Here is a 10,288-nt window from a genome sequence, read left to right as displayed (position 1 = left end):
GTTCTTTGAGAAATCTTCAAACTGCTTTCCACAGTGGCTGAATTAATTTACACCCCCAACAACAGTGTACAAGCATTCCCTTTACTCCTCATCTTCACTGAAATCTGTTATTTGTTGACTTTTTAATAGTAGTCATTTTGACTGCTGTGAGATAGTATCTCATTGTGGTTTTGATTTGCATTTTTCTTTTGATTAGTGATGCTGTGCATTTTTTTTTATGTTTGTTGTTTGCTTGCATGTCTTCTTTTGAGAAGTGTCTCCTAATGTCACTTGTCCATTTTTAATGGAATTTTTATTTTTTTTGCTTGTTGAACTGTTTAAGTTCCTTATAGATTGACTATTAGATCTTTTCAGATGATAGTTTGAGAGTATTTTCTTCCAATTCTGTAGGTTGTCTGTTTACTCTGTTGAAAGTTTCTTTTTCTGTGCTGAAGCTCTTTAGTTTAATTAGGTCCCACTTGTCAATTTTTTTTTTTTGTTGCAGTTGCTTTTAAGGACTTAGTCATAATTTTTTTTTCCCAAGGCTGTTGTCCAAATGACATTTTCTAGGTTGTGTGTGTGTGTGTGTGTGTGTGCGTGTGTGTGTGCGTGCATGTGTGTGTGTGTATTCTTATAGTTTGAGGTGTTACATTTAATTCTGTAATCCATCATGAGTTAACTTTTGCATAGAGTGCAAGGTAGGGGTCCAGTTTTATTCTCTTCATATAGCCAGCCAGCTATTGCAGCACAATTCACAGAATAGGGAGTCCTTCTGCATTGCTTATATTTGATGACTTTATCAAAGGTCAGATGGCCATAGGTGTGTGGCTTTATTTCTGGATACTCTATCCTGTTCTACTGGTCTATGTGTCTGTTTTTGTACCAGTACCATGTTGCTTTGGTTATTGCAGCCTTACAGTATAGTTTGAAACCAGGTAATGTGATGCCTTTGGCATTGTTCTTTTTGCTTTGAATTGCTTTGGCTATTAGGATTCTTTTTTTGGTCCCACATGAATTTTATAGTAGTTTTTTCTAGTTATGTGAAAAGTGGCATTGATAGATTGATAGGAATAGTGTTAAATATATAGATCCCTTTGGGCAGTATGACCACTTTAACAATATTGATTCTTCTCATCCATGAGCATGGAATGTTTTTTCATTTATTTGTGTCATGTCTGATATCTTTCAGCAGTATTTTGTAGTTCTCCTTGTAGTTCTCCAGATCTTTTACTTCCTTGCTTAGATATACTCTTAGGTATTTTTTTTCATGGCCATTATAAATGGAATTACATTCTTGATTTGACTCTCAGCCTTAATGTTATAGGTGTATAGAAATGCTACTGATTTTTATACATTGATCTTGTATCCTGAAACTTTGCTGAAGTCATTTATTGGTCACAGGAGCCTTTTGGCAGAGTCTTTAGGGTTTTCTAGACGTAGAATCATATTTCTGCAAAGAGAGATAATTTGACTTCTTCTTTTCCTATTTGAATGACATTTATTTCTTTCTCTTGCCTGATTGCTCTAGCTAGCACTTCCAATACTATGTTAAATAGGAGTGGCGGGAGAGAGCAATCCTTGTCTTATCCCAATTTTCAAGGGGAATGGAGAGCTTTGTGAGACCTGATTAGATTGAATAATGTAAGGCATCTACTCAGACTAGGGGCTGTATAAACAGTAGGCCTTTTTACTGTCTCTGTTTCCATTCTCCTTACTCTGTTACTATTTATCCTAATTATGCCCTCTTTCTCCTATCAGCAAATGTGCATTTATAACCCTGGCTATCTGTTAGCAGCCACTAGACTGCTGGGAGTTGATGGGGAATAGAATACTCTGAAGTATCAAAATTTCACCTCATTAGAAACCCTACATCATATCACTTTGGACACTGCCAAAGGCCTTTTAAGAATAACCACATTTTGCCTCATTAAAATAATACAAGAATAAATGTGAGCTTCTAGAAAAAACTCCCCAAATTACAGAGCAAAGAGGTGGAGAGATAAATGCCATGTGAAGAATCTCAGGATGCAGCATATATTCAAATTTATTATATTTCATTGTCTCTCTCTTCATTTATTAAAGTAGATTTTAAAAAATTACCCCCACAACAGGACCATTCTCCTTAGTAGATTTAAGCTCTGTTTCACCAGTACTTTTTCTTGAAATAATTGAGTTTGCTGGAATAAACTATTCAGCTTAATATTTTTCATCTCCCTCTAATACAAATGTATTTGATTTCTATAAATCTGAGTGAGACCAGTCAGGAAATTATATGCATTTATCTTCCACAGGGTATATGAGCTATTGAGTCATGTTGTATTTATTATAGATCATGTTTGCTATTTGGCAAGATAGTTTGAATTGTTGAGAACAATATATAATACTAAGAAAACAACCAGAAAGACAAATTGAAGTAAAGTGTTCTTTATAATAAATAAGTACATAAAATATTCTGTAGTGATTCAAGCACATATTTACATATAAAATATATTGAAAATATATAATTCTGTATTATGCATTCTGTTCATTCATATGGTTCATAAACATATATATTTCTTTTATGTAAATAATATTTATATCACTTGGTTTTTTAATTTGGACCTCATGTAATATGTATATGTTTTCCTATTATATCTTTCTTCCAGCCTCAATTATGTGGATGTTTACTTGGCTTTGTGCTATTTTAATTATTTTGGCTATTGCTGGTATGAACACAATAGCAAAGACCACACCGTATACCAAATTTACGAAGAAATCTGAGGAAAGAGAGATGCCAAAGGGTCTAAAGCCATCCAGTGGCCCACCTCCACAAGAAGAAGAAACCCTCTTCACAGAAATGGCTGAAATGGCAGAACCAATCACCAAACCCTCAGCCTTGGATTCTGTGTTTGGCACTGCCACTCTCTTTCCCTTTGAAAACTTCACTCTTGACACAGCTGATTTCTTTTTGAATTGTTGTGATTGTTGTTCACCTGTACCTGGGCAGAAAGGAGAACGTGGAGACACTGGAAAGCCAGGTATTTGAAAATACAGGAAGTCATGTTTCTCACTTGTACATTGGTAGAGTCGAGAGGTAGGCTGTGGGGTGAAATTGCTCTGAGTTTCTGCTTTGTCACGCAAATGGAGACAGGTCTAGGTGTCACATTGTTACAAATGCAACTGGGTACTGTGTTGCCCAGTGTGGTAATTAATAAATATTAAAATTAAAATTGAATGAGGTAAAAAATTCGGTTCATAAATCACATTAGCCACAGTTCAGGGACTCAACAACCACTGTATTGGGCAGCATAGATGGCATTTCCATCATTGCAGACCATTCTACTGGACAGTGCGGGTGAGAGCAAAGTCAGGGATTACTGACCGCAGCATGGCGTGCTGTGGTTCTTCAAGATGGCAGGTTCATTACCAGCACCATTGTTTCATTAGTGGCTGATTTAGAAAGAGTAAATGAAGCTTCTGTTGCCTGGTAAGAATGTGTGCTGACTGATGGATTTTCTGAGTGCTATTTGTAGTTAGGATCAGAAATGGAATGGCTGTGAGGTGGAAAATAGGGCTTAGGATTCCGTTTGCTTCTCATTGAATTTCTGAGGCAGTACTGTGTCCTTGCCCAGTGATTTTCTCCATTGAACACCATGGTTATATATGTCAAGATTTCAGATGTCTATAATATATGCATAATGAATATACTCTCAGCGTTATTCTAATACATTTCAGCTTTTACATGTCATATAAAAGATAATTCAAGGTAAAGTTAAGATCAGATTGTCAATTTCAAATTCACCATTCCCTGAAGAATTTAATGTTATAAACTCAGCAATTATACATCTTCCAAGCTTTTCATTCATTTCATCCCATTGTAGGGATGTTTCAGGAAATGTGGTATTTATGTAGAGCTGCACTAAGGGGTAAAGGAGATGGGCTGTAGCTTGCACACCAAGATGTCAAGATTGCTAAAACATTATTGAAAATTTAACGAGACTGAGAATATCATATTTACCAGAAGTCTTAGTATTCTGTCTGGTTGGCAAGCTGCTTGGGGGTGAAAATCCCAAGGGTATGGTCAAGTAGACACAGCTGGTTGCTAAACTATTTGCTAAGGCTGTGAGTTCTGTAACATTAGGGCTTTTGTTTTACCCAGTGGTGGATTTAGCTGGGCTGTTCTCAGAGTTTGTTCTCTCCTCTAAATATATTTGACAAATAATTTCAAGGTATGCCAAGTTATTACCCTGCCTGGGGAGCCAATATGTCTTAGTCTGACTGGCTCTGCCACAGAGCATAGTGCTTAGGAGCTCAGAATGCACAGGCTGTCTTAGTCTTGCTTAAGGAAGCTCTTCTGCTTTGGGAAATCTTAGTCCATTCCTTGAGTCTTAGCTTAATGCCATTTTCTCAAGGAAGTCTCTCATCTCATCAATTAAGTCCTTTTACCATACCCTGCAATAAGACCTTCCTATTTTTATTTCTGTTATTAACTACAGTGTGACAATTTCTATTTATTCGTGTGGCTATTTATTCAATGTTTATGTTTCATAGACTTTCAGTTTCATGAGAGTAGGGACTGCTGGAATGTTGATGGCTGCATTCCTAACATCTTGCAGGGTGCTTGGTGTATAGAAGGACTCAGAAATAGTTAATGAATGAATGAGTAAGTGAATGAAAGGGAAATCCAAATGTTCTAGGTGTGTTTTTACTTACAATCTGAAAGTGTGGTCCACATGAGGTTAAGTGTCAGATTATCATTTTGTTCTTGTTTGATATAGTGCTGCTTCCCTGAATCATTTGATCACTGCAATGAATACAGTGACAAGTACTAATGGGCTCAATTTATCTATTCAGGTAGTACAAAACTGCAAATCAGACAAAAATATTGCCCTTAGAACTCTGTGATGATTTATTCTCACTCAGATTTTATCATTAGGTCATTGACACTTATTGATTGCAATAAAATGCTTTTTTTCCCCCTGGAACTAATAAATTTCAAAAAAAGAATTTTATGTTCTGATGTGTTTAAAATTCCATTTCTAGGCCCTAAAGGAGAGACTGGAAATTTGGGGAACCCAGGGCCACCAGGAGTTGTTGGGCCCCAAGGCCCTAAAGGCTACAAAGGAGAGAAAGGTAGGTAATTCATTCTGCATCATTTATCAGGAGAGCAACTTGCTAAGTAAATACTAGATTCTTGAAGGTGAGTCAGTTTTTAAAAATGTAAATACTTGATAAAGCACATTATATTTGATATAAACATGTTAACTTTGTAAATAGCCTATTGAGATATTTTAAACTTACCTGGGAACATTGCACATATGCATGCACACACACAGATTGTCATACAGCTTTTCCATCTCTCATTCGCCACCTGGCTGACCTAGTGACTAGCAGCCACAGAGTACAGTCTCTGGGGAAGGCTACAGAGATACCCTTCCTGTACATGTGCATGTGAGCCTACTTCCTTTGGATGCAAATAATTTTGTATCAGATGGAACAAACTAAAGCAGGCAACTCCCTAAATATTCAGTCTAGGTGGATAGTATGCCTGTGCAGGAGAATTTAACATATCCCTTGGCTCACTCTGAAATTAGAGGCACTGTCAGTGGTAGGAAGACAACTTAATTAAAACAGAAGTAATCAAGCTTACAATAGTGACATTGGGTCAGTCATTTTCTTTCACTTGGAGCTTGAGGGAGATGACCTAGATATTTATTTATACCTTGTTTACTAGCAAAGAAGATTTGTAGTTATTAGTGCCTTTGTAGCTCTTTTCCAGCTCAGAAATTCTGTAATTCCATAGGTGTATCCATAAAGAAGGCTTTCTGTCCCAGGAAATCCCTGGTTCTGTAAGTGCTTAAAGGTACCAAAGGAAGGCTACAGATTCACTAGGATATTTAGAAATTCCTCAGTGAATACCAGCAGCCTGTAGAAATACCATCTATCCATCAAGTTAAATGTTTTAGCCTCAGTGTCACATGTCAAAAGACCTAATGCTGTCTATACATCACCCTCCACATGGCTCAGGAACTGCCTAACTCATTTCTGGTAGAACATTCAGTGAAGTAATTACTCAAAAAAGATGCTAAGGGAAGAGAGAGCTACTTCACACTTGTCAGTTACATGATTTTCATTCTTGGAAACATTTAATCCTTTTGTGCCTGAATTATGTTAGCAGAAAACCTTGTGAAATAAAGATGAGTGATGAACCTCCCCAGTGATTCATACATTTGGGAAGCTAGACTTCTGGAAATAGAAGAAAAAATAGGGAAGTGCAATAAAATAAGTTTCTTAAGAATATACTTTGATGAAGATCAAAAGTAGAAATTCCTTTGGCCGGTCTTTATAAAGTAGCAACTCTACTTTCCTTTCACTTCCAGACTTAGCTTGGACTCTTGGTTAAGATAGAAAGTTAGAAAAAAAGATGAGTTGAATGACTGCATTCTAGTTAATCACTACCTGGTTGAGTAAATTAGGGGAAGCAATTAAGCTCTTTAAAGGAACTCTAGAACTGGTACGGCTCTGTGTGGTGAAGGTTGGTATTTGAGTTATTGGCAAAAACTAGAAATAGAATTGGCTCTTCACTTCCATTTAGGGCGGGTTCCCTCAAAATGCATTCAGTTATTTTCTTAACGGCCTATGGTTTTATTTCCAAATTTTGCATTTTATGCAGAATAGCAACTTAGAAAACTGCTGAATGACCTATGGTGGGATTTCTCTAGTTGGTCTTGTGAAACTGGGAAGAGTCTATTCTCATGACTTTTAATTTGGCTTAAGATTAATTTTAATTCCTGACAAAAATAAAACAAAAGATGTCAGTTATATCATAAGCAATATAGATTGCAAATTGATACCAACCAATGTCATATGTAATTGTATTTGACTCTGTCCAAATTTTTAAATTTTTTCATACCTCAGTTTCTTTTGTTGATAAAATAATTATAAAAGTATCTGCTCTCCTTTTCTTGAAGGGCAGATGCTATAAATTTTTGTAAATTTAGAATTTTTCAATTGATTAAATGTGTTATGCTATATGAAGCTGTGTTACAGAAGAGTGTTAATGTGTTAATGTCAAGTAAAAATTATATTAAATTAAAGATTGGGTTAAGTAAAAAAAAAAGGTAAGAGCTTCCAACAATATCCATGCAAAGTAAATGTCTAATAAAAGTGAGATATTATTAATACTATTATTATTGTTACAATCTTTTATAGTTGAAATCAATTCAGTGTGACAACTATAATAAGATGGGCTTTTAGTAAGGCCCAATATAAAAATATATTTTATGGTAATATGACAAATATCTGAAAATCCAGATATTTTCCATTTTTTCACCCATGAATTCCTACATTTCTATACTTTGTCCAAAATGTATATAAAAGTATTTCAACACAAAATGGAAATTGGCTTTTTCTTGATGCTCTATATAAAGAACATTTTTTTCCTGGACTATTTTTTGGTTATCATTAGTTTTAGCAGGATGTAGTGCCCTGTGTGCCCTGTGTTTAAACTTGTAGGGAGCATGACATTATTTCAAGGCATTTTGGCCTAAAAAGAAGGTATTCTAACTGTTATTCAAAATTCATATTGGGAAAAACATAAATACATACATATATAATACAAGCAGAATGTCATGAGTTTTATGAGAGGTTTGAAGAGCCATGGAAATGCTGAGGGCACAGATAAATTCCATTTGAAGGGATCACTGCCTCCAGATCTCTTTTAAATAGTTTACCATCAGTTGAAGTTAATTATTCCTAATGACCCTCAATTCATTCTTTCTTTCTCTTTCTTTCTTTCCTTCTTTCTTTCTTTTCTTTTCCTTTTCTTTTCTTTTCTTTTCTTTTCTTTTCTTTCTTTTCTTTTCTTTTCTTTTCTTTTCTTTTCTTTTCTTTTCTTTCTCTTTCTTTCTTTTTTAAGACAGAGTCTCACTCTGTCACCCAGGCTGAAGTGCAGTGGCATGACCTTGGCTCACTGCAACCTCCAACTCCCCAGCTCAAGTGATTCTTATGCCTCAGCCTCCCGAATAGCTGGGATTACAGATGCACACCACCACAACCTGCTAATTTTTTGTATTTTTAGTAGAGACGGGGTTTCATCATGTTGGTCAGGCTGGTCTCGAACTCCTGGCCTCAGGTGATCCACCCACCTCGGCCTCCCACAGTGTTGGGATTACAGGCATGAGCCTCTGCGCCCAGTCTACATTCTTTTTTCACACTATTTTACCTTTAACCCATTTTGGTTAAGGAAAACACTGGAATGTGACACAATTGTGAGAAGAATATTAGATATATCATAAATGATGTAGTTGATAAGTTAATCTTGGTATCATTTTAAGGGCTCAAAGGAGAACGTGGGGACCAAGGAATTCCAGGATACCCAGGAAAACCTGGAGCACAAGGTAGAGCATGAAATATATCTACTGTGAACAGTCATATGTGCAGTATAGCCCTTCATTCTCTCCTGTTTGTACTTAAAATTATCAGAGAGGTAAACTGAAAATACAAATTACTGTTATTCTTCTAAGAATTCAGTGTACTGACTTGATGAAGGAGCACTGGTCTAGGAATTTGGAGACCAGGTAATAGTATCTGTGCTCTGCTTCTTTCTCTAGCTGCCAATGGAAAATAAAAATCCCTGACTCGTTCTGGGTCTGTTTCCTTGCCAATAAGATTTAGGCTTGAATGGACAATGTAGGGATTTAGGAGAATACCTGGGTTAGGCCAAAATGCAAAGGGTAATGGAATACAATGAACAAGTACAGTCCTAATATTCTTTATTATCTTAAAAGTGAAAAAAAAAAGAACTAGATATATGTCATCTGAATATAAGCGACTGTTTCTTAGAAGCGTTAACAATTCCCCTTCTATGAGCATGATATAATATAAACTGTTCATTGTCAGAGCCTCCTAGGCACAGGTATTACTGAGGCAAGAACCAGGTTTCCAGGTCCTAATTAGTAGTTTTCTTTCTACTTTTTTGAGCTCTGTGGTAATAGCATGCTGTTTATAGCCTATGTGATCCTTAAACGTTATTTTAATTTTCCATTTCAGGTGAACTTGGCCCTAAGGGAGATAAAGGAAACGCTGGTTTGGCAGGTGTGAAAGGACAAAAAGGCTCCAAGGGAGACACATGTGGGAATTGTACCAAAGGCGAAAAAGGAGACCAAGGGGCTATGGGCTCACCGGGCCTGCACGGAGGGCCTGGCACCAAGGGAGAGAAGGGGGAGATGGGGGAGAAAGGCTACTGCAGAGATTCTGGGGAGAAAGGAGGAAAAGGACAGAAAGGTGAGGCAGGTATAAAAGGAGAAAAAGGTTACAAAGGGGACAGTGGAGTGGAAGGCAAAAGTGGTCACAGTGGTCTGCCTGGGGCCAAAGGTGATCCAGGGGTTAAAGGAGAAAAGGGAGAGTTAGGTCCTCCTGGTCTCCTGGGACCTACTGGGCCAAAGGGTGACATTGGCAGTAAAGGGGTCCGAGGCCCCATTGGGAAGAAGGGCTCTCGGGGCTTTAAAGGCTCCAAGGGTGAGGTGGCTAGAGTGCCACAGTCAGCTTTCAGTGCTGCTTTGTCAAAGCCTTTCCCTCCTCCAAACATCCCCATCAAATTTGACAAGGTTCTCTATAATGACCAAGGGAGTTACAGTCCTGTCACTGGGAAGTTTAACTGCTCTATTCCTGGGACATATGTTTTTTCCTACCATGTAACTGTGAGGGGCCGACCTGCTCGAATCAGTCTGGTGGCCCAGAATAAGAGGCAGTTCAAGTCCAGAGAAACTCTGTATGGTCAGGAAATAGACCAGGCATCTCTCGTCATTATCTTGAAATTAAGTGCAGGAGACCAAGTCTGGCTTGAAGTGTCAAAAGATTGGAATGGGGTGTATGTCAGTGCTGAGGATGACAGCATTTTTACTGGGTTTCTTTTGTACCCAAAGGAAACTTCTGGAATTTCACCATAAGTTTATGTCTTCAATTTCATAGTTTAGATTTAGTGGAATAGGTCAATTAACATAGACTAGTGCTATTAAAAAAAAACTTCAATTTTTTCAAGACTATAAAAATAATGCAGAATTTTTTTAAAAAAATGTCTCTTGAATTGTTATTTCTATTTTAAGGCACCTCCTTTAAAAATACTTATATATATTTCAGAACATATGTCTAGTAACTTTGTAGCTAGGCTTTAAAATTTAGCATTATAATATCAGCATTATTCATGCCATTTAAGTATAATAATAATATCTGTATACAAAATATGAATGAGATTTATAGTTAATAAATATGTTCTTACTAAATATCTTCTATATCTCAGATAAATGTATGTCACTTCTTTTTGTGTAAA

General features: G+C 36.7%; 1 protein-coding gene across 1 annotated transcript; it reads left to right on the top strand.

Annotated features, from left to right (window-relative positions):
• Positions 1–2,632: 2,632 nt before the first annotated feature.
• OTOL1 (otolin 1) lies at positions 2,633–10,036 on the top strand. The gene is made up of 4 exons (XM_017537292.2): positions 2,633–2,996; positions 5,002–5,091; positions 8,295–8,357; positions 9,010–10,036. Exons 1-4 carry the CDS (start codon positions 2,633–2,635, stop codon positions 9,906–9,908), a joined length of 1,416 nt encoding a protein of 471 aa, XP_017392781.2. The 3' UTR covers positions 9,909–10,036.
• The last annotated feature ends 252 nt before the right edge of the window (positions 10,037–10,288 follow it).

Source organism: Cebus imitator, unplaced genomic scaffold, assembly GCF_001604975.1.
Source record: "Cebus imitator isolate Cc_AM_T3 unplaced genomic scaffold, Cebus_imitator-1.0 Scaffold102, whole genome shotgun sequence".
Taxonomy (NCBI): Eukaryota; Metazoa; Chordata; class Mammalia; order Primates; family Cebidae; genus Cebus; species Cebus imitator.
Note: the sequence above shows the minus strand (reverse complement) of the source record. Positions and strands in the feature narration are given on the sequence as shown.